We start from the raw sequence: 25,722 nt of genomic DNA on the forward strand, positions 1-25,722 counted from the left end.
TATAACTAAGTCCACCATAGCAGGTGGAGATGCTCAATCCTCCTTGTGCCTTGATGATTTTCTGTGCTCACACTTCTTTCACCACATCTGTACGTGCATCAGACCACAGTGTGCAGTTCTCCATTTAAGTACTATATAAACAATGTTTTTTACACAAATATCTTTTGTTGGCTTAAGAGGAAGACTCTCTCACTTTTCTCGCAAACTCATGGACTGACTCCACATCATTTTGCCTTAATCATATCAGATGCTGACGGAATTTTTCTCCCAACCGTGTACTGGTGTGGAGCTTCGAATTATACATACACACTACAAATGAAAGACATGTATCCCAATCTTTGTGGTGAGAGTTCACATAGTAACTCAGCATCCTCCTGGTCATCCGATGCACCCATTCCCCTCTTCCATTCAACTGAAGATGAGGTGGACTAGTTATCAATTTCTTCAAATGTAACAAATGATGAAATTTGTTCATCAAGTCTGACATTAAGTTCGTACCCTAATCTGTAATCATCGATTCTGGTACTCCAGACTCCAGAATCCGCCTATTAGTGCCTGTTCAACTGTAATTACTTGCTTGTTCGGCGTAGGTATCATCTCAACATACTATGAGAAATAACAATTCATCATCAGCAAAACAACAATTCCCTGCCGGGATCTGGTTAAACGGTCCTACCACTTCCACCACATCATCTCAAATGGTTTTGAAGCTTCTGGCAGTCTCTGTAACGGTACTTGCTTACAACTCGCATCTGCATGCTGTGCAAAATTCCTCAAATACTGATCCACATCTCCTTTTCTTCCTTTCCACCAGTATTTCTCCATTACCCTTCAGCTCGTTGCTCTGCATCTTTCATGACTGAGCAGCACATGATCATGTGTTTCCTTTAGAACATCTTCTTTCATCTTTGCCAGGGCCATTGCTTTTGGCTGTAACTGTGTTACCTTGCACAACAGACCATCATATATGCTGAACTGTGGGTGGATCCTGTATTATTTGCAGCGAATGTCAGCATTCTGTGCCACTTGCTGTTCAGCAGGGCTGTGACCCAGTACTTGCACTTCGTAGTCAAGCTCATTGAATCCTAACACCTTTCTCATTAGTCTGCTGGATGAGCCCTTCAACCTTAATAACCTTTCAAAGTATCATGATGGGTCACTACTTGAAAGTTCTTCCCATAAAGGTAACATTGAATATATGACACTCCATGCATGAGGCTAAGCATTTCTCTCTCTGTGGTTGAATAGTTTTCTTGGTTCTGTTAAGTTGTCTTGTGCAGAAGCCATGGGGTGTTCCTTGCAGTTGATCGCTTGACTCAGAACACTGCCGAGAGCATGATAAGATGCCTCACAGGACAATATAAACTCCCACTGGAAATCTGGGAACATCAACAGTTGACTTGTCATCAAAACTCTCTTCAGGGCTTCAAACACCCACTGACATTCCTCTGTTCACACAAATTTTGCACCCTTTTCCAATAGTTGCATGAATGGTTGCGTTATGTTAACGAATCCCCTTATGGACTTCCTACAATAAATTGAGGATCCCAAGAACAACTTTCATTCTTTATTCACCTTCGGTACTAAAAAATCTCGCACTGCCTGTACCAGCCTTGGATCTGTACTCGCCCCATCTTTGCCAATCACATGCCCTATGTAACTTACTTTCTCCAACACAAAAGCCACTTCTCCATACTCATACTCAGATGTGCAGCCCACAACCTATTAAATACTTCTCTTAAATATTGTCTGTGTTATTCCATGTTCTTTGAGAACACCAATATGTTGCCCAGGTAAACTAGGCACTGGCAAGGCTTCAACCCCTTCAACACTCCAACCAACAAATGCTGAAACATCACAGGAGCAGCCTTCAGCCCAAACGGCATCCTTTGATACTGATAATGGCCCCAGGATAACGAAAAAACTGTCTTTGGTTGGTCCTCTGTAACCACTTCCAACTGATGGTATCCACTTCTTAAACTATGGTAGAAAAATACCGGCCCTGCCCCAAGTTTTTGATGGTGTCTGTGCCCTACATATGGGGTATGCATCTTACTATAAGAGGCAGTCAAATGAAAACCAAACACCCACCACAACAGGACATTGGAGTGGTTCCATTCAAAAGTAATCACCACATGTGTTAAGATATTCATCCCACTAGAAGATGGCACGATCAAGCCCTGCTTTCCAGAACGCAGTGGCCACTGACAAATCTCGAAGTGCATGTTTTCTTGAACTTCCTTATTTGACTGTGACTGATGTCCACGCATGTCTTTCCTCAGGTCACCTAAAATGTGAAAGGTCACCTAAAATGTGAAAATCAAATGGTGAAAGGTCCAGGCTGCACAGAGTATGTTGCAATGTTTCCAAACCAAATTGCTGTTGCATAGCCTTTGTCCGATTTGCAGTGTGGGGACAGGTGTTACCTTATGACAGGATGCTTCCTCTGCCCATAGAGTTCCTCAAACATGGAACTACAATCAGTGTGTGGCCCTGTGAATACACTTTGCACAAACTGCAGTGCACCATAAAGGCAAAACGCCCAGAAATGCTGTCAGACAAAATCATCCTGTTGCACGATAACAGCCGCCCCCTCACTGCCAGTCTGATGAAGGCTACGCTTTAGCAGTTTGTTTGGGAAACATTACAAAATCCTCTGTACAGACTGAACATTTAACTTTGTGATTTTCACATCTTTGGTGACCTCAAGGAGGACATGCATGGACGTCAGTTTCAGGTGGACGAGAAAGTACAAGAGTGGGTGCAGTTTTGGATCCGTCAGCGGCTGTCGGCATTCAGCAAAACAGAAATTGATCATCTCAGCTCCCAGAGGGGTAAATGTCTTAACATGTGTGGTGACTACTTTTGAATGGAACCATTCCATGGTCCCATTGTGGCTGGTGTTCAGTTTTCATGTGACTGACCCTCATATGAGGATGATGGTAATCGCAGCAAAATCTGTATTTCTTGTAGATAAACTTTCTCAGCACTATCACAATTCCTACTTCCCATGGTCCATCATTCTCTTCTATTAAGCCACTGGCTAACTGCTGGTTAATAAGTTCCTCCAGAATTAGTTGCAAATACCAATGGTTTGCGATATAACGGTACTTCATTCCCTGTTGAAATTCTGTATTACGTAACAGCTGTTGCAGGCAATAGACCTTGAGGAAAAAACAAATCTTCAAATTACACCAATAGCAGATCCATCCGTGTTTGCTCTAATGCCTTTGGATACTCCACATCCTTATGTGATGCAGTCTTAGCAGCATCCTGTAGCTGTTTATAGCTTACATCTGATGTGCAGCAATCCTCCTCCTCTGGAATGTCCCATCTCACTATCAACTTCCTCTTGGTCAACTTTACTTCTTCAGTGCTAAAATTGCCAACAATGACGGGTACTACTACCCTCCCATTGCTATTCTTCCATATGCATATGATATTCCTTTTAATCAAACAACTTGCTGAATCTAATACACCGTTCCTTCCAGCAGTTCCATTCAATCTGTATAGTGAGCAAGCAAGAAAGGAAACAAAAGAAAAATTTGGAGTAGGAATTAAAATCCATGGAGAAGAAATAAAAACTTTGAGGTTTGCCAAAGACATTGTAATTCTGTCAGAGACAGCAAAGGACCTGGAAGAGCAGTTGAATAGAATGGGCAGTGTCTTGAAAGGAGGATATAAGATGAACATTAACAAAAGCAAAATGAGGATAATGGAATGTAGCCGAATTACATTATGTGGTGCTGAGGGAATTAGATTATGGAATGACACACTTAAAGTAGTAGATGAGTTTTGCTATTTGGGGAGCAAAATAACTGATGATGGTCGAAGTAGAGAGGATATAAAATGTAGACTGGCAATGGCAAGGAAAGCATTTCTGAAGAAGAGAAATTTGTTAACATTGAGTATAGATTTAAGTGTCAGGAAGTCTTTTCTGAAAGTATTTGTATGGAATGTAGCCATGTGTGGAGGTGAAACATGCACGATAACTAGTTTAGACTAGAAGAGAATAGAAGCTTTCGAAATGTGGTGCTACAGAAGAATGTTGAAGATTAGATGGGAGAGAATGTTGAAGATTAGATGGGTAGATCGTGTAACTAAAGGGGAGATACTGAATATTATTGGGGAGAAGAGGAATTTGTGACACGACTTGACTAGAAGTAGTGATCAGTTGGTAGGAGATGGTCTGAGGCATCAAGGGATCATCAGTTTAGTATTGGAGGGAAGCGTGGAGGATAAAAATTGTAGAGGGAGACCAAGGCATGAATACACTTAACAGATTCAGAAAGATGTAAGTTGCAGTAGTTATTCAGAGATGAAGAAGCTTGCATAGGATAGAGTAACATGGAGAGCTGCATCAAACCAGTCTCAACAACAACAACACTGACTGATAAGTTTGGCTCCACACTCACCCAAAACGACTTCCCACTGCCACTTGGCTCACAATCAAGCAAATTAAGCCTTAATGTATTTGTACACTGTTTAATTGGATTGTCCACTACAATGGAGACAGATCTAAATTGGTTGAGGGCTTTCTGTGGCAAGAAAGTCTTCCCACTAAGTTCCACTACATGTTGCCAAAGATAAATTATGGCGTGATTTTGATGCAAGAAGTCCAACCCTATCATCATGCTGTAGTTCTCACTTACATGAGGCACTACTTCCATGCACTGCCTAGATCCGACTGCCTCCAATGAAAAATACATTTCCATTGGTCTCAGTGACCTTATGTTGTTGTCTCTCACCCTATGCAATTTGCAGTGTGGTGGGTTCCATCGCTTCCGACCCACTAGGTCCCTACTGGCTACCCCTGTGCACCCCTGTGTATGATAACTTATATTTCCTTCCCTTCACTACACCCATTATTGCACATTCAGCCTGTGCATACGTAATTGTTGCTTGCGTTTAATGGCTGCTTGCTTCTTCTGTGTCTACCCCTACTACCTTTCCTATAATGATGTCAATGAGACGTATCACAGCTATTCCACTGAGGCTGGAGGCACTGCTTCTGCAGATGTCCTGTTCACCCTCAATTGTGACACATCATATTTGCAGAGAATACACCATGCCTGTCCCTCGCACCCATTGACATATCAGTTTCCTCATTGCGTGACAATGCTCGGCTTAAAGCCGAGAGAGCTCGTCCATGGAAAACTGACTAGCTGCAGCCATGCAGCGGCCTAATGTTGAGGCACCAGGCTACGACGAGATCTATTTTTGAGCACAAGACCCTGTGGATGCAAGTAGGTCTGCACCAACTGCGCCTTCTTGGAGCAATTGTGCTGCTGCCGGTTGGCAAGGTGTGCACTTGGAATGTCGTGGTTATGTTCACCATTGTAGTCTGTGGGTCATTGGGCACATGCCACCTGTGGCACAATGCTATTATGCTGTAGGTCTATGAGCCCCATCATAGCATTCCCACATTAGAAAAGAGATGGTGACACATCTCGGTGTCTCAGAAGGTGGTAGTGCCACTGCTGGTGTCCTGGGGAAGCTGAGAACCCAGGGGGCCACTCTCATCAATGGAAGTGGACGCATGGCCTGCCGGAAGGCTGTGATGCCAGGACCTGTGGCCAGCAAGCCCTGCAAGTGAGGCAGCTAGAGGTCATAATCATCACTCCTGGGCATTGATAACTGTGTGAATGCCGGTGGGGAATGGGAAGGTGGTGGGCTGGATGACAGATACTGCCAACCATGGAGTTTTTCAGCCAGGCTGTATCCATCCTGTGGAGAGGAGTAGTGGGAGGCAAGAAGTAAACTGAGCTGCTTCGAGATTGTGCAACTTCACCAGTTCAGTCTTAAAAGTGTGGGTGAACATCCTTGCTAGTCATTGAAAATGGGGTGGAACAGCGCTTTACATACCAAAACTATGCCATGTCCCACACAAAAACTGCAAAATTCTGCTGACATGAACTGAGGGCTGTTATCCATCACAGTTGTTTCTGGAAGCCCTCCAGTTGAGAAGATGCAAGATAAATCCTGGATGGTCTTTGTTGAAGACATTGGGTGCATTCATGAAACTTATGGAAAACTGCTGCTGCATCTTATGATCAATGACTAGTAACCCAGAAAGGCCCTGAGAAATTAGGATAAGTATGAGACCACGAGGATGTTACATCAGGCCAAGGAAAATACTGAGAGGCTGGTGCTGCCTGCTTGCTTTGGTGTGCCATGCACACTGTAACCATGTGGTCTATATCAGTGCCCTCCAGAAGACATGTTGGCGGGATATCTGTTTGGTGAGGACCGTATCCTAATGACCTTCCTGAAGTACTGGCCAGACGCAGTGTTGGAGTGCTTGCAAATTGAGCACTCTGGCATGTCCTTTATCTGCTTGGAACCAGAGAATGCCTTTGAGAGCAGACAGTTTACGTTGCAGGTAGTAATAGGCCCCAGCGTCCAGATGTTCAAAGGTTTTGGATTTGATAGCCAAACATTCTTCACAAATTGCATGACTTCATGGAGGACTGGGTCCTCTGGCAACTGTCAAGCAATGACTGCAGTATCCATGGGTAAGCTGGCCACCACTGCGTCAGGCTCTGTGTCAGCATGAAAGCTGACTTCAGCAGCCCCATCAGTATTGGGGTCTTGTCCCACTGGTAGATGTTATAAGATATCCATGTTGGCATGTTGCACTGTGCACTGATAAGGGATGTCGTAGTGAAACCCTGACAGGGACAATGACCATCTCTGCAGGTATCGGGTGCTCCTAATCGAAATATTAGAATGAAAGTTGAACAGTGGTAATAAGGCTAATGATCCATTAACAGGATAAATCACTGTCCATAACATAATCAAGAATTTCTTCAAGGCAAAAATGGTAGCTAAGCCTTTCTTTTTTATTTGTCTGTAATTTCACTGTGACTTCATTAATATCCTGGAAACAAACACAACTGGGACTTCAACTCTGTTGACTTTGTGAGAAAGAATGGCTCCCAAGCTGTAGTCGGATGCATCTGTGATCACTATCAGGGGCTTGGACAGGCCATATGCCATGAGGCACATTGAGCGGAGTAGAGCCTGTGTAATGTCTCGAAAAGACTTATGCAGATGAAAGACCATTGCCTTTCAACATTCTTGTGAAAAAGCTGATGTAGTGGTTTGGCTGTAGCTGCCTGAGAGGAACAGATTTTCTGTAATGATTCAGTTGACCTAACATGGATTTGAGTTGTTTGGCGACTCTGAGGGCCGGTAGGTTTTGTACAGCATTGACATGGTGCAGGGTGATGCATATGACTTACGCACTGAAAACGTGTCCCAGATAATCTATTTGCAGCATGAAGAAACAGCCTTTTTCCATATTGCACTTCCAATTAGCCCACTGGAGCACACTGAACAAGTAGTCCAAATTGATTACTAGATCCTGTTCATTTTTACCAGTGACAAAGATATATTCCAAATAATTTACTGTCCCTGGAACATCCGGTGTGAGGTGTTCCAAACAGCAATAGAATATGGCTGGTGTTGTGGCAGTGTCTAAGAGCATGTTGTTATACTGAAAAAGACAAGGACCAAATGGAGTGTTGATCATCAGGATGCTTTTGGAGGCTTTGTCCAAGAGGAGCTGCAAATAAGCATTAGAAACAGGTTGTAGTGTAGGGGAGCCCAGATGGCAACGCAGCTTTAATCGACAGAAGTGGTTGAAGATCCAGTATTAATTTGAAAAACAACTAGAATGGCTTGATTGCCACTTCCAGTGTTAATAACCTATTGGAGATAGAAGGGAGGCCTGAACATGGAGAACATCTGGACCATAGATCCAGTCAATGTTGCCTAAATTACAATCCCTGGAGTCCATAATCAACATCCTATCTTTATGGATGACCGGCATACTTCAGCATTGTGTCCTTTCTTCCCACAGTCTGTCCACTCTGTCCTATGAAAGTAGCACTGTTGCTGCTGACATATTACAAAACACTTACTGCATGAAGGTAATTGCTGCATGTGCTGTTCACCCAGGAGGGTATCTGGAGAGTTTGATGGGTGGCAAACACTTGCAGTGAGTCCTGCAGAGCTACTGAGGACCAGATGGACTGTTTAAATGCCTGGATGAGGGGAAGACATGTAGCTAAAGATGGGTCATTGAGCTTTAATAGGTCATTGTGGAGTCCTTTATCTGTAGAGTGGACCAGGATAATTTCCCTAACCACATAAGACTGTTTGCACTGAGGATTAGAACATTGGAAACTGCAGGCCCTAGAAAGACCTCATAAGTGGGCTGTCCACTCCCAGTACAACTGCTGTTTTGTTAGTGGCAGCTGTTGTAGTGTTACCTTTTTATTTTATTATCTTCTCATTGGCTATTGAAACAACATCACTTTGAAATGTAATTTTAATTTTCACCAAAAGCACATTCAACGTCGCCGAAAAATACACGTCTTTCGTATCAAGACAAGAGAGAGAGAGAGTCCTCCTTTAGTTCTTAAAAAACAAAAAACTACGCAAAAGTAAAAAAAAAAGAACAAAATTATTTATAAAATCGGTCGCTGGCGCAGCGCTCTTCTGCGTGCGCGATCGTAAATTATAACTTTGCGGAAGTCAAAGTACCATTACAATGCCTCCTCTACTGACACGCTCCGCAAGCGAGCGTGGCAGTATAGAAAATTTACATAGATACATACATATATGAGAAAATAAGAAATTTACATATTACAAAAAATATTTCTGAGCACAATGCGCTTTGCATATCAGTCTTTGTATACAGTCTTTTTGGTGTGTATCTTCTTTAGGAGTCGTAACATTAATGTCTTTGAATTGCAGCGTAGTATCGTTGCTTAGCACAGCGTTTGAAATTTGAATTCAGTCCACATGATTCATGTTTACAATGGAATTAATTCGAACAGTAAATGTTTCTATTATATTGCTCCAATGTCTTTAAACGTAGTATCGGATTCTGAGTGTGTGTGTACTGCCTGGATCTCTTACGTGTGACTTGAAGAAAATCCAAAGTTTGTTCAATCTGTCAACACGAAATTGTGATCTCCAGCAGTCGAATTTTGGTGGCGTCTACCGGGGTATAAATGGTCAATGAGGGCACAGGAAACACCTCACTGCCTACGACAGGTGATGAGCTTGTCTTTTACACCAACCTGAAGACCTGCCAGCTTCCACAACACCATACACTTCAAAGCATATTGACACTACGTAAATATTTCTTGACCAGTGTTCCATCACGTTGGTTTCTTCTTTGCATTTTCAGTTCCATTTATATGAATCATGTGCTACATGCACAAGTCCTTTGCAGTTCATTAACATCTCCTTAAAATACATTTCTCGATACAATAAGTACATGAACATACAAATATTTACAATTAATCATTACATGAGATACATTGTTGTCATATAGTACATATACAGAATTAAATGAAAAATATAGTCTTTTTTTTACGTTACATTCAAGATTTTTTTTTTTTTTTTTTTACACTTGCAACATTTGAAGATAATTGTGGCAACTCGCTAGAATATTCAACTTAAAATTCATCTTGCCTCCTGGAATAAAATTTACACATATTTCAAGCTTCAAGACAGCCCTCTGTAGGAGGATAGGTTCATGGGATGGTTGCTGACTACTTCACAAATACCAGTAAAGTGATCCCCTACAATGGACCACACAAAATAAAATATGATAAAGAAAATTACATGTTAACTTAATATAACGTAACAGTTCCTATACCTAATACCGCTTCCAAGTGTGGTGTCCCCATCATTGCCGTTTCTGAGAGTGGCACCCCTCCATCACCGCTTCTAAGAGTGGTGCCCCTCTAAATATCTTAGGATCCTACAAGTATGTACATCAGTGTGGTAAGTGTACACACACACACACACACACACACACACATATATATATATATATATATATATATATATATATATATATATATATATATATATATATATATATATATATATATATATGACGACAGAAAAGACTATATAAGAAAAAGACTATATAAATAACTATATATATATATATAGTTCAAGTCAATCATGTTCCTATAAAGTTTGTGTAGTTCATCTCCTTCCTTTCATGAGTGTCAAGCAATATAACTAAATGTTTTACTTAATAAATAAATAAATCTTCTTAGATAATTGCTGCTGCGTTCCATGCTGTATATCCATTCTGTAGTTACCTTGTGGTACCTGTGAAATTCTATTCATAAATAAATATTTGTGTATGTCTCTCCATACTATCAGATAATCACGAATTATATAATGTGCAATATTTCATCAACATGTATAAATTTTTCTAAGGAAGGGATGAGAGTATGAGCCGCAACAGAGGACTGACGTTTTGTTTTCTCCTTATTCTCTTTTCTATTTAATGGTGCATCAGTTCAGTTCAGTAGATGAGCTTTAATTATGTCATTAGATGACTCCTATATATGTTCTCTTAAATAATTCTTCCAATCTGAAGTGTCAAGCCTACATAACTCCAAAAATTTTATTACAAGTTCCCATTAGATTAGTGTTAAAGTGTTATAGATTTAAATCTTCTGGTATATTTCCAACAGTGGCTGCTGTAAATAATTCTTTCCACATAAATCTATACTTTCACCTTTAGTTATAAGAATATATAAGACACCACATAAGTTATTATCTCAGGCATACCAATCTTTCAATAAATAATATTCTTTCCATTACTTTCATTCTGTATTCCATGAGTACATGTGATATAGCGTTCAAATCTAGTTTCTCTCCTCTCAACATATTCTCAATTACTCATAACATTCTCACCTATCCATTATTCATTCTTCACAAAATAACATATACTTATTCCTCAGCATTATATATATATATATATATTTTCCTCTTATTCATCACCACTTACTTTTTACTTCAACAACAACAATAATAATAATACCCTTTTCTCATCTTATATTCCATTTACCTCTCTCCATATTACTATTTATCCTCTTATTAAACTAAAATTACATTCACTCATCTCATTCAGTCTCTCACATCACTCATATCAACATTACTATTATCACATGCCTCCTAAAGAAAATAATTCTGTTCAGTTCTCTGCCTCCTCTAATGTGTATATGCCTCAATAGCAACTCCTCTTGTAACCAAATATCTTATTAGCTATTGGATGGTTCACATTGCTTTCTAGACTTACCTGCATTCATTAGATTGTAAGTATCTGTATAACTTAAATGTAGGCTCATCATAACTGTATATCATATTAATTATCTTCTCCTCAGTAGCTAACATTTTACTGTATGTATTTTTTCAAATGTCTGTGTGGATGTAGACCTCTAGGTTTATGTGTTAATGGATATTCTAATGAATAACAGCCAGGGTGTGGAATATTTGCAATTCGGTATGGTCCAGAGTATAAGATCTGCCATTTCCTGTTTAAATGTTTCAGTTTTGTGGGTTTAGGATGTGTTCTTAGTAAAACGAACTCATCAACTTGAAATGTTTGTGCTTTCCTGACACCTCTGTCATATTTCTGCTTTCTTTCCTTAGCTTTGTCACATAATGTTGTGTAAGCTTGTCTTACCTTTTCTTCTAAACTAACATTATTTGTTGTTGCTGTAAATTTAGGTAGAGGGTCTGTCCATTCATTTCTTTCTGTTTTATCCTTAATTAATTCAGTTGGTGTGTATCCAGTAGAAATGTGAGTTAAATTGTTCACTATTTGTTCAAATGGTGCTAGGTATTCTACCCATTTTGTGTGCTTCTCTGGTGTGTGTGTTCTCATAAACTGTCCAAATTCTCGAAATGTTCTTTCTACTGGGTTACCTGCTGCGTGAAATCTTGAAATTAAAATATGTTTAACATTCTGTTCTTCAATAAATGTCTTCCATTTTAAACTGGTAAAATATGCTGCATTATCCGTGATCATAACTTCAGGTTTTCCTATTCTTACAAAATAATCTGTTAATAGACGTCTGGTAATAGCAGTGGTAGAAACTGAACGCAAAGCATATAATTTTAAATACTTTGTGAAAACATCTAACACAGCAAGGATGTATTTCATTCCTCCACGTGCTTGTGGATAGGGTCCTGCAATATCTAAAGAAATTAGCTGTAATGGCCTCTTAGGTATGATTGGGTGCAATTCATTCATGCTTGTGCGATTAGAATATTTGGCTTTCTGACATATGATGCATTTCCTAGTATTACTCAATACTCTTCGCCTTAAATTTGGAAAGTAGCAATATTGTATAATCTTATCTGTACATTTGGTTACACCATAGTGTCCCCAAGTTCTGTGTGTAAATAAAATAAAATCATCAACATGAGCTTCAGGTAAGCAAACACACCAATGCTGTGATTCAGGGTTTCGTCGGTGAAATAATACTTCTTTGTGTAACGTGTAATATTTTTCAAGATGTGGGTCTGTTCCTGCACGTAATTTATTCTTTATCTGGATCCACCTGGGATCATTGTCCTGCAATATGGCTAATTTCCTGCACATGTTTTTGTAGTAAGGTGCAAATGTACCATCACACGAGTAAAATTTTAAAATCTGATGTTTGTTCTGTCACATCTGAAAATTCTTGTAGGCCTTGTGGCAAACAAGATAGAGCATCGGCTATAATGTTGGATTCTCCTTTTATATATATAATATCAAAATCATATTCTTGTAGTGATGCACACCAGCGTGCAAGACGTGGATGTAATAACTTGCATGATAGCAGGAAAGAAAGAGCTTGATGATCAGTATAAAGCTTAGTACGTTTTCCCCATAGAAAGTAGCGAAACTTGCGAAACGCCCATACTATGGCAAGTGTTTCGCGCTCGGTCACTGAATATGACTTTTCGCATTCAGTGAGAGTGCGGCTAGCAAAACTTATAGGTTTGATGACTGTTTGTTCATCTTCTACATGAATTTGGAATAAAAATGCTCCGAGCCCATAGGAACTTGCATCTGTTACTAGGCAAAAGTCTGACGTCATGTCAGGATGACATAACAACGGTGCATTAACTAAAGCATCCTTAATCGCTTCAAAATCTGTCTGACAGAACTCTGTCCATTTCCAAATATTATTTCTTTTGAGTAAAGATAGAAGATGTGGACTGTTAAGAAGGTGGTAGGGTACAAATTTCCTGAAGAATGAAGATAGACCAAGAAAGGCTTTGAGTTGTTTACGATTCTGTGGGGATGGAAAATTCTTTATTGCATCAATTTTTCTTGAGTCTGGATAAATGCCTTCAGTTGATATGATGTGACCAAGGAATTTGATTTCTCTCCTCCCTAATTTCGTCTTTGATAAATTGATAGTGACACCTGCATCAGAAAATTTAGTCAGAAGTTGCTTCAAAAGATTTACATGTTCTTCCCAAGTAGTGGTGGCAATGACAATGTCGTCAACATAAACTGTGATTTGCGATAACAATTGTGGTCCAAGAACAGCATCTAAGGCTTCAATAAATACTCCAGCACTCACTCGTAGACCAAAGGGTAGAACACAAAATTGATAACTACGTCCCTCACATAGAAATGCAGTGTATTTACGACTGTTTTTATGGAGGTTCACCTGCCAAAATGATGAGCGGAGGTCGATATTGGTTAAATACTGTACATTATGAAATTTTAAAAGTTGTTCTTCCAAATTAATAGGTCGTGTGTTGATTGGGATTATAACTTTGTTAATTTCTCGTGCATCCAGCACTAATCTTACACTACCATCCTCTTTATTAACTGCTAGGATCGGACTGCAATATGATGAATGTGACCTTTCAATGATACCCCAAGCTTGCATTTTTTCAATCTCTTTCAAAACTGCGGGTTTCTTTGACCAAGGAATATTATAATATGTTCTACAGTATGTTTTGTGTGGTTTAACATCCATCTCATAAGTATAGCCTCTAATAATTCCAGGTTTCTCCACAAATACCTCAGCAAATTGCTGCAAAACTTCAAGTAATTCAAGTTGTTGTTCCTTCGTCAGATATTCAGATTCTGTGCATTTCTCATATAAATCATTAGGTTTAATTCCCTGAGATACAGCTTCATTAAAAGTTAAATCACATATGTTTATTGCTGGTGGATACACAAAATGTAACTGTTCAAATTTACCTTGTTTACTGTTTAAGTTTTTACCCTGTGTTAACTCTATTGTCAGTTGTTGTTGGTTTACGGTTAAATGACATTTCCCTTTTCCTAAATCTATGATTGCTTGATATTCATTCAAAAAGTCAATTCCTAATATGCAATGCATAACTAATTTGTCTACTACCAGAAAACTGTAATTGAGTGGTATATTTGAAAATGTGAAGTTAATTAGCACTTGAAATTTCACATTCTTTGATTTGTTACCGGTGGCACTTATAATGTGACAATTCTGTACTGGCAATGTTTGTATGTTCATTATTTGTTTGAGTTCATTATATAAGGACATTGAAATGACACTTGCTGCTGCTCCTGTATCTAACATTACTTCCACTTCATAACTACCAATCATAACTCGTGTTATAGCCTGAATAATCTTCTTTGTTTTACTAGTACTATTAAAATCTACATCCTGATATAATTCCTTTTCTATTTTCTTACTGTCATCATATCGGAGAAAACAAATCGTCGGTTCCGTTGCGCTCTGCTCCCTACTGACCGTAACTCGAGCGCTTAGCTCGGTCGTCGTTCGTTTTCCGGCAAATTCGGTTGTTGCTGCGGGTTGGGTTCATTGCCCAACTCAATAATATTTACATTTCTGTCGCGCGTCACCCAAGTATCAGCTGTTTGGTTGTTGACATTACTCCGCGTCGCATTGGGAGTTCCGTTAGGTACAAATTGAGGGTTGCTGTATTGCATGTGTCGTGGCGGTTGTCCATTGTGATTTCCCCATACATTATTTCGCCCATAACTGTAACTGGTGTTGTCATTACTGTTATTCCTGCAATACATGTTTGGATGTTGTTGGATGTTGTTTCTCTGAAAATATCCTGGATGGTACCTGTTATCCTCTCTTTGATCTCTATAATTTCGGTTCCTTCTTCTGTTGTTGTTATTTTGAATATAACTGTTATTGTTCTGATTGTAATTATTGTTCAGATAACCATTATAGTAATAATTACTGTTTCCTTGCCAATACTGCGAGTTGTTTCTCCTAATATTGAATGGATTTGTCCCAGTGTAGTGTGAATTGTTTCTTTGAGTGTTTTGTTGTGGTGTCGGAGGCGGATTCCAATAGCCTCTGTCATTTCTGTTGTGCGTACGCGAATTGCTTGGATGGATCGGATACAATTGATTGAAATTCCTGATCTCATCTCTGTAAACAACATCTATCTCATCAACATAACTGAAAAAATTCTTTATGTTGTCCTCGGACACTCCTATTAATTTATCACGGTAAGGAAATGGTAAGTGGCTTTTAAGTGTTCTAATTACATCTGGTAAATCTGCTGGTTTTGTCCAATATAATGTTTTGTCTAGATAGCGTTCAAAGTATTGACGTAAAGTCTCTTTCTTCGGGTTGTAAATTTCTGGATTGTATACTTCTCGTTTTAAACTTTGCTGTTCTGTGATCGACCAGAATTCCTCAAGAAATGCTTGTTCAAACTGTTCAAATGTTAAACATCGCCTTTTAATTGCTGCTCCCCACTTAGCTGCTCTTCCACGTAACAAATTTGTAACATATCGAATTTTGTCGGCTTCTAACCAATGTCTCGGGAAAATACCATCAAAAGAGCGGATAAAAACAATCGGATGCACTTTGTCTTTCTCATCACATGAAAATGTCTGAAAGTATCCATGTCGTACTAATGTTTCATCAGCTACTCCCGATGGTATTATGGGTCCTGCATTTTGTGTCAAACTGTGCATAGTATGTGGTGATGTCTGATAGTAATTTTGATCTTGTGGTAGCATTGAAAATGGTTCATTGAAATTTGTATCACTCATTGGTAATTCTATTTTCGGCTGTGTGCTGGGTCTAGCATTATTATGAGTCTCATTTATGTTTTGGTTGTCTGTTATGGGTTTTGGTATCACTGACGAACTTGGTATTACATTCTCTTTAAGTTTACGTACCTCTTTCTGAATATTATCTGTTTCTCCCTTTACTTGTTCCTTTGTCTTATCTAAAATGATCTGTGTCATTGTCTCAAACTTCTCATCTAAATAATCATCACATAATTTGCATTCATGTACAAGTTTTTCTGCTAGAGTTGTGTCATTCTTTAAAGATGCTACATCTGCTCTGTCTTCAAGCTTTTCTAACTTTTCCTGTAAGAATTTCTGCTCCAATGTTACATCATTTAATCGGTCTGAAAGGTCTGTAATCGTCAGGTCTAAGTGTTCTTGGTTTGTTTTTACGGAATTGTGTGACTGTCGTAATTCGTCAATTTGGGTACTGGTTTTCTGTTGTTCAAAAACTACTGTTAACAATTTCTCATTACATCGTTGTAAGTCAGTTTTTGTCTCGTCACTGAATTCCACAAATACCTTTTCTTGTCTCGTAACCTTGTCTGATAAGTCAGTAAATTTCCTTCCAAGACTACTGGTGGTTTCTGTCAAGTCGGCAATTTGTCTCGATTGTTTTTCAAAATTTTGTTTTATGTCCCGTGTCAGTTCATCGAATTTAGTGTCAAATTTCCCAATGTCACGTTTTAAATTGTCGTCTAAAGCGTAAAATCTTTTGTCTAAAGTGTCAAATTTTCTGTTTTGGTCACCAAGTAACTTCAGAATCTGGTTGAGCATGTCAGAGTCCTGTGTTTTAGTTTCGTCATTTTTTCGTGTCTGATTGATGTCTGGTTCTGACGTTGACGTTGTCAATGTCACGTTTTGTCGCGTAGTCCTCACTCTCCATTCGCCTGTATATCTGTTTAAATATAGGGGTTGTTGTCTTAATCGATCCGGTAAAATTATGTCTTGAACATCCTCCCTATTAAGTTCAATATTCATTTGACTGTCGGACATGTTTTGCAATGAGTCACTTTCACTAAGCTCGTCCGCGGAAACAATTTCTACGCGTTTAGCGTCCATCTTGCGATTTTCATAATTAATTGCAAATAAAATTTTCCAATGGTAAAAAAAAAATTTTTTTAAATACGATATGTTGAAATCTGAATTTCTCTTATGGAAATGGATATTTCTATATGATTTCTAATTAGAAATTGAATTATAAAATTGGCACTGAAATTTCCCTCTCACAAATAAATGACTGTGAATATGCTCTTCACTTATCATTTGCAATAATAGTAGTAAATCAGTTTTAACTACAAATTGAAAAAATAATTTCGAAATAAATGGATCAGAATAAAGGAAGTACAGATGGCTGCTTGAAACTGGAAAAAATGTAAATTGCTTTACTCACCATTTTTTTTTTTTTCAGTCTTATGTTGCAAATGTAGCGTCAAATATATAGTTTTCAATCCCAAATTTTTCTTTCGCGTCCGTGCAAATTATTTTATGGAACGTTATCCTTTTCCTTTTTTTTTACCAAATTAATTTCCTCAACATGAAAATGAAAATTAACACAAATTAATAACAGGGAAAAAAATATTGTTGTAAATTTCATGCACGTAACATTACAATTGAAATGAATGAGACTTAGTCCAAATTCATTTTCTGATGGCCAAAATTTATAATAACTGCACTTGTATCAAATCCAAACTGCACTTGTATCAAATCCAAACTGCACTTGTATCAAATCCTAACTGCACTTGTATCAAATCCGAAGATTGCACGTCCTGTCACCAGGACGCCAATTGTAGTGTTACCTTTTTATTTTATTATCTTCTCATTGGCTATTGAAACAACATCACTTTGAAATGTAATTTTAATTTTCACCAAAAGCACATTCAACGTCGCCGAAAAATACACGTCTTTCGTATCAAGACAAGAGAGAGAGAGTCCTCCTTTAGTTCTTAAAAAACAAAAAACTACGCAAAAGTAAAAAAAAAAGAACAAAATTATTTATAAAATCGGTCGCTGGCGCAGCGCTCTTCTGCGTGCGCGATCGTAAATTATAACTTTGCGGAAGTCAAAGTACCATTACACTGTCCGCCCCGATAGCTGAGTGGTCAGCATGACGGATTGCCGTCCTGCAGGCCCAGGTTTGATTCCAGGCTGGTTCGGGGAATTTTCTCCACTCAGGGACTGGGCGTTGTGTTGTCTTCATCATCATTTCATCCCCATCCAGCACGCAGATCGCCCAATGTGGCGTCGAATGTAATAAGACCTGCACCACAGCGGCCGGACCTGCCCTCCAAGGGGCCTTCCGGCCAATGATGCCAAATGCTCATTTCAATTTTCCATTTTCAGTGGCAGCTAAAAAACTTGGAACAGGTGGCTGCTTGGATATCAAAGTATTCCAACAAACACGAGTTTAAGCATTCATAAAGCAAAGCATGAGGTTCGACCTCATGATTGAGCTGTTCCAAGAAGCAATAGATTTCTGCTTCTGCGAGAACAATTACAGTAACCCATGCCAATTTCAAATGCAGAGAAACTAAAGCTCAGGTAGACAATGAAAAGGGAGTTTATTGAAACAAACATAAACCTTCAGTTATCCTCCTTTGGAGCATAATTACCCAACAATAAGTCTGTGTCTGTGAAGTGAGTGAAATGCTAAAGTCCAGTGGTCGGTCATCCAGGGAAAACTGAATCACAATTAGTTGAGTCAAAGTATGATTAATGAGCAACTGAGTGTCTTTAATTTCAAGACATAATGTCATACCAAAATATCAAAGACCCTGTGAACAACTGTGGGTGGTTCCATGAAGTGTTGAAGGGAAGGCAAAGATTCCAGGCAGGTAGACTGGCATGAGAATCAGTGGTTGGTGTAAAGCTATGAGAGCTCACTGTGGAGACCTGAATAGCCATAGTCATGCGCAAGCCTAAATACTGTTGAGGCACCAGGGTATGGTGAGACATATTTTCAAGCATGTCGTCCTGTGGAAGCAAGTAGGTCCGCGCTAACTGCACCTTCTTGGAGCGATGCTGCTTCCGCCTGTCAGTGAGGTGTGTGCTCAGAACTGCAGTGTCAGTGTTCACCATTGTAGCGCTTCAACTTTTGGCATAGAGCACCTGTGGTCCAGCACTGTTAATGCTGGAGGGCTCTGGTCCCCAACAGAGCAGTCATAGTCTACACTTCCGACTTCTTGCCTGATGAGCCTGTTTGTTTCTAACATTGAATCTGTTTTTACTCCTCATCTTACAAATCTGTGATCACTTGTAATTTGAAAGTGATTCAGGACTGTTACAGGCTTTACAGTTCCTTTATGTACTATACATAAATGCCATAAGAGATTGAGCAAGTGGTTAGATAATAAAGATAATTCTCATTTGTTGTTCCATCTCAGTTGCACATTTTTAATTATATTACATGGTTCCATCACTGTGAATCATCTTCAAATCTAAGTAGTTGCATCAGCAATCTGTCTTGTCTACTCAGAATCACATAGACTTGTTTAGCAGTCTTTTTGTTGTGCATGCCTATGACTCAACATCTCCACTATATGGTGAGTAGCAATCAGTCCTTTTCATAATATTGTCTTTCTGTAACTGTTCATAGAGATCTTCTACCTCTTCATCAGAATGTGAGTGTGTTGTAATGATTTACATGTAAGAAGGCAGCTTGGCTGAGAGAGAGATGGAGAATACTTTACAGTGTTGCAAGTTTGTTCTCTATTTGTGTCCTTTGACTCACTCTCCAGCCATTGCATATCCTGGTAGCTGACAACACCGGGATAATCGCTACATCAGAGCAATGTTTCTGCTTCTGTCTTTCCCTAGTAGAATTTATATACTCAGGAAAACTATTGTTTTCATTTCTTAATGTAATATTTTTGTGATTGTTTAATGCCACCCATAATGAACACTGTAGTGGCTAAGTGACCTCACCACAACTAAACTAATGTGAAAATAAATGCTAAATGTTCCATATGCACACCAGAGTGTGTCCTATAGACAGATGTTGCAGAACAACACTCTTCTCTGGAGCATCATGTGGTGCACTTCTACTTGCACTGTGCATCATCCAACCAGCCACCTTCTTTTGTGCACACCACTGTGGTGTGTTGATATGAATGATTTCCATGAAGTACCTCTTCTTTATTTTTGAAACCAGTCTTTCTGTTCTGTCTAAGAATCCTTCAGTATCTACTAACATATATTAAGATCCAACAGTTCTGTAATTAATCATCACTAAATAAAAAGTATTTGAAGCCTTTCCATTTTGATTGTCATGTTGGTATCTACTTAGCCAAATGTCATGTAGCGGAAGTGACTGTGTGTGCCCCCTTGCCTGAAGCCTACGCTTGAGTTCCCTCTGTCCACTACTCTCAATATTCTTTCAGTTGGTCCAGAGTATCAACTTTCAGAAGCTCGCACTTGTCAGTGGGGGCTGTGGCAACCTCACCCGTTGTACTTGGATGTTGCATGTGAAGAGCGCAAAACATTGGTGGAACTATGCTCACAAGAGTTTCGGCCTAGACATGAGTGCTTACGAATCTCAGAGCTTCGAATCAACATAACCAGATAAAGAAAAAAATGGAGTACTTTTTGTACGGATTCTCCCCAGGACAAACTGTGTGTTAATTGTGGTTTGTGAATATTTGCTCCCTAGGTCAACAGAAATTCATTGTATGGAAAATTCAGCATGTAATAATGACTGTATTACGAAAAGGGATAGATTGCTACTCACCATGTAGAGGAGATGTTGTTTCACAGAAAGGTACAACAAAAAGGACTGCTATACATTCAAGCTTTCAGCCAAAAGCCCTTCCTCTAAAGTAGAAAATGTACACACATTCACACAAGCAAAACGCACACACATATGGCCACTGTCTTTGGCTGCTGAGGTCTTAATGGCCAGAGACAGTGGTCATGTGTGGTGTGTGATTAGTACTTTATTGAATGTGTGTGTGTTTTCTACTTTAGAATAAGGCCTTCTGGCTGAAAGCTCAAATGTATAGCAGTCTTTCTGTTGTGCCTGTTTTAAATTAATTGTATTGTATTATCAGTCCACAGTGCCCTTATTGGTTTGTATTGCCGAAACCAGTATTGTTATTCCTTCATTTTCTGGCAAAATTTATAAAAAGAAAGAATGAAAATTTTTGGTACAAATAATATGTTAGTTACAATTGTTCTACCTCTTATCTGGGCCTGTCACATTACTTTTTCAGGATTTTTTAACTTCTCCCTGGTGTATTATCAGTCAGTCATATACCAACAAAATACTAGTAGTCTCTGAAGCTGCATTTTGTTACAGGAAGTCGAGGTTAATGAAATGGCAGATAAACATGTTGAACGTGTTTACTGTGGACACTTGCTGCATTTGCAGTGCCTGGTTTCCTACATGAAAACCCCTCCCTTTGAAGGTAGGTTTTTCTATTGCTTTATGTACCACATTCTTAGTAGCAAAGATTGAGTTACTTTAATGTGGGTGTAAATTAAATTTTCCTAGATAAATAAAAACTTCATTCAGTTTCCTGTCTGATATAATAACAGCAGGCTTTTGTCTGTAGGAAAGGAAATACCCAGTCATTTCCTGATATGTTCTGTTGCTAAATTTTCATGATTTCTCATTATCGCCTATTTTTAAATTGTTAACTGATTTTTTAATATAACGCAGAATGTATTTTTGAAATGAAAAGTGCTGCACATACATTGTAGGACGACTTCCTACCCACATACATTGGTACCGGGAGTGGGGAATAGTAGCCCTTGCCAAAATGATCAACCTGACAGCTGCTAAACTGAGTACAGTAATATATTGTAGATGAATCACTAAAGGAATCAGTACCAATAATTCTTAAATGAACTTGAAATTAGGTTGTAATTGAATAACGAGACATTATAAAATTGCAAACTTATAATTTTTTACAAAGTTGTAAGTGCTCTTTGCCCTACTTACAGTGAGTGTGAAAGTAGTTATGGTATAAGCAACAGATTATTACTTGTACATGAAACAAACTTGAAACATATGAAACAAAATGCTAACTGAACATTACTGTTGCTAAGTGTTTATTGATGGTCCCTTCTCCATCATTTAACACAGTTATACAATCCTCTCAAGTCTGCATTGCACTGCTTCGATACCATTCACTCATGCAGCAGCACTAGCACATCGTTGGTGTCCCTCAGTGGCTGCCAATCCTCATCTTGTCATTAACTTATGTAACCTTTAGTATGTCTTTTAACTTAACAATATGCCTAACTTCCACCACAGCAGTCGTTATTTATTTATGTTATTTATGAATGTTATTCACAAAGTATATAATTTTGTTATTTATGTTTGTAGACAAAACTTCTAGATTGGCAAAACAAGCAGAGAACCTATTCTTGTTTTGTCAAATAAAATCTGTTATAACTTCAAGTTGAACAAATGTATTTCAAGGAAGACACAATACATGAAAGTCACAGATCAAGTAAACAGAGTAAGACGTGTGTACACTTTAACAGTCAAATCATAACTGAGTCCAAGTCTAGCGGCCGCTGGCTGGCTGGCCGCTTAGGTGGCGATGCTGCTGCATGGCTGGCAGACAGCGCCGCATGTAGAGGACCCGCGTAACTGCGTGGCGGCTCTTTGAAAGATTGGCGAGTCACAACACTTTTCCCCCCTTCGAATTTTTTGCACAGGTCTTGATGGAGGTGGCCTGTAGATTGCTAATGTCCATAGGTGTTGTTTGACTGGCCGTAAAGTCTCGAGGAGGACGCTTCCCATATGGACGGAAGTGTCCCCGATGATAACGGGTTGAGATGACAGGAGACATGGGGGTCTAATCTGGTGGGGCCCCATGCACCAATCTGCCCATTGCAGCAAGTCCGGTTGTTATCACAGGAGACATGGGCGATGTGTCTGCGTCCGTAGGAGGAGGAGGCGAGTAGAGTTGCTCCGACAGATGATAGTCATCTGGTTCCTGCATGGGCACGTCTCCTGGTGGCGTCAGTTCTTGTTCTGGCACCGATATGATGGTGAGAGGACTGCGGTGTGAGTAATGAGAGATTCCAGTATCCCGAGAGTCAGGTAGAGCCGAAGGTGGTGTAGCAGCATCCAGAAAAGGTGATGCCAGCACACGAAGCCGAAGCTGGTCCGAATGATGCACTGCAACACCTGTGTCCATCTGGATTTCATACAGGCATTGGCCACGGTGTCGTAAGATGCGGCCAGGACTCCATTTTGGCCGCCTGCCATATCCCCGTACCCATACAAGGTCGGCGGCGGTGAACCGGCCAAGCGAAGGCACCCGCGGCTGTGAGGTGGAAGGCTGCAGAAGATGAAGTAGGGTGCGGGGCTGTCGGCCATGTAAGAGCTCAGCCGGGCTGTGGCCGCCCATGGGGGTGAAACAGTAAGAAGCCAGAAATTGGAGAAGCGCATCAGCAGCAGCAGCAGCAGCAGCAGAAGTCAGGAGTTTCCTCATCTGAGCCTTAAATGTGCGGACCGGTCATTCAGCCTCACTGTTTGACTGTGGATGGAACGGAGGGGCTCTGACATGCATGACGCCGTGACGGGCACAAAAATCCGCAAAATCGGAAAAGGCAAATTGCAGACCATTATCAGTAACAAGAGTAGAGGGAAGGCCTTCCAAAGAGAAAATGTGAGCTAGAGCATTGGTCGTTGCCGCGGTGGTAGGCGACGTGCAACGGACAATGAAAGGAAAGTTGGAGTAGGCGTCAATAACGAGAAGCCAATAAGTACCTAAAAAAGGTCCCGTGAAGTCAGCATGAATACGCTCCCAGGGCTTCTCAGGCGAAGGCCACGGTGACAAAGATGACTTCGGGGCGGTGGCCTGTGACGCACAAGGGCCGCAGGCAGCGACCATGTGTGCGATTTCAGAGTTGATGCCGGGCCGAAATTTTTACAAAGGCACAGACGGTGTTTAGAAAGGATAGATTGCATGCAACCGGTGGCGGAGTGTTCGTCGCTGTTAGTAGTAGTTTATCCTGTAGTGAAGTAGAAGTGGATAGTTCCTGTGAATTATTATGGGTGGAGGTTACACTCAACAACCGAGCTAGGTTAATAATTGGCTCCTTTTACCGACCCCCCGACTCAGCAGCATTAGTGGCAGAACAACTGAGAGAAAATTTGGAATACATTTCACATAAATTTTCTCAGCATGTTATGGTCTTAGGTGGAGATTTCAATTTACCAGATATAGACTGGGACACTCAGATGTTTAGGACGGGTGGTAGGGACAGAGCATCGAGTGACATTATACTGAGTGCACTATCCGAAAATTACCTCGAGCAATTAAACAGAGAACCGACTCGTGGAGATAACATCTTGGACCTACTGATAACAAACAGACCCGAACTTTTCGACTCTGTAAGTGCAGAACAGGGAATCAGTGATCATAAGGCCGTTGCAGCATCCCTGAATATGGAAGTTAATAGGAATATAAAAAAAGGGAGGAAGGTTTATCTGTTTAGCAAGAGTAATAGAAGGCAGATTTCAGACTACCTAACAGATCAAAACGAAAATTTCTGTTCCGACACTGACAATGTTGAGTGTTTATGGAAAAAGTTCAAGGCAACCGTTAAATGCGTTTTAGACAGGTACGTGCCGAGCAAAACTGTGAGGGACGGGAAAAACCCACCGTGGTACAACAACAAAGTTAGGAAACTACTGCGAAAGCAAAGAGAGTTTCACTCCAAGTTTAAACGCAGCCAAAACCTCTCAGACAAACAGAAGCTAAACGATGTCAAAGTTAGCGTAAGGAGGGCTATGCGTGAAGCGTTCAGTGAATTCGAAAGTAAAATACTAGGTACCGACTTGACAGAAAATCCTAGGAAGTTCTGGTCTTACGTTAAATCAGTAAGTGGCTCGAAACATCATGTCCAGACACTCTGGGATGATGATGGCATTGAAACAGAGGATGACAAGCGTAAAGCTGAAATACTAAACACCTTTTTCCAAAGCTGTTTCACAGAGGAAGACCGCACTGCAGTTCCTTCTCTAAATCCTCGCACCAACGAAAAAATGGCTGACATTGAAATAAGTGTCCAAGGAATAGAAAAGCAACTGGAATCACTCAACAGAGGAAAGTCCACTGGACCTGACGGGATACCAATTCGATTCTACACAGAGTACGCGAAAGAACTTGCCCCCCTTCTAACAGCCGTGTACCGCAAGTCTCTAGAGGAACAGAAGGTTCCAAATGATTGGAAAAGAGCACAGGTAGTCCCAGTCTTCAAGAAGGGTCGTCGAGCAGATGCGCAAAACTATAGACCTATCTCTCTGATGTCGATCTGTTGTAGAATTTTAGAACATGTCTTTTGCTCGAGTATCATGTCGTTTTTGGAAACTCAGAATCTACTATGTAGGAATCAACATGGATTCCGGAAACAGCGATCGTGTGAAACCCAACTCGCATTATTTGTTCATGAAACCCAGAAAATATTAGATACAGGCTCCCAGGTAGATGCCATTTTCCTTGACTTCCGGAAGGCGTTCGATACAGTTCCGCACTGTCGTCTGATAAACAAAGTAAGAGCCTACGGAATATCAGACCAGCTGTGTGGCTGGATTGAAGAGTTTTTAGCAAACAGAACACAGCATGTTGTTCTCAATGGAGAGACATCTACAGACGTTAAAGTAACCTCTGGCGTGCCACAGGGGAGTGTTATGGGACCATTGCTTTTCACAATATATATAAATGACCTAGTAGATAGTGTCGGAAGTTCCATGCGGCTTTTCGCGGATGATGCTGTAGTATACAGAGAAGTTGCAGCATTAGAAAATTGTAGCGAAATGCAGGAAGATCTGCAGCGGATAGGCACTTGGTGCAGGGAGTGGCAACTGACCCTTAACATAGACAAAT

The 25,722-nt window shown here is 40.0% G+C and overlaps 1 protein-coding gene across 1 annotated transcript in view; it reads left to right on the top strand.

Annotated features, from left to right (window-relative positions):
- LOC126174827 (uncharacterized) overlaps positions 1-25,722 on the top strand; it is a 120,355-nt gene that overhangs the window by 86,075 nt on the left and 8,558 nt on the right. Inside the window, exon 6 of the mRNA XM_049921206.1 lies at positions 21,171-21,279. Within this exon, the coding sequence (XP_049777163.1) occupies positions 21,171-21,279 (109 nt within the window). The remainder of the gene's footprint in view (positions 1-21,170; positions 21,280-25,722) is intronic.

This window comes from Schistocerca cancellata, chromosome 3 (genome assembly GCF_023864275.1).
Source record: "Schistocerca cancellata isolate TAMUIC-IGC-003103 chromosome 3, iqSchCanc2.1, whole genome shotgun sequence".
NCBI classification, from domain to species: Eukaryota; Metazoa; Arthropoda; class Insecta; order Orthoptera; family Acrididae; genus Schistocerca; species Schistocerca cancellata.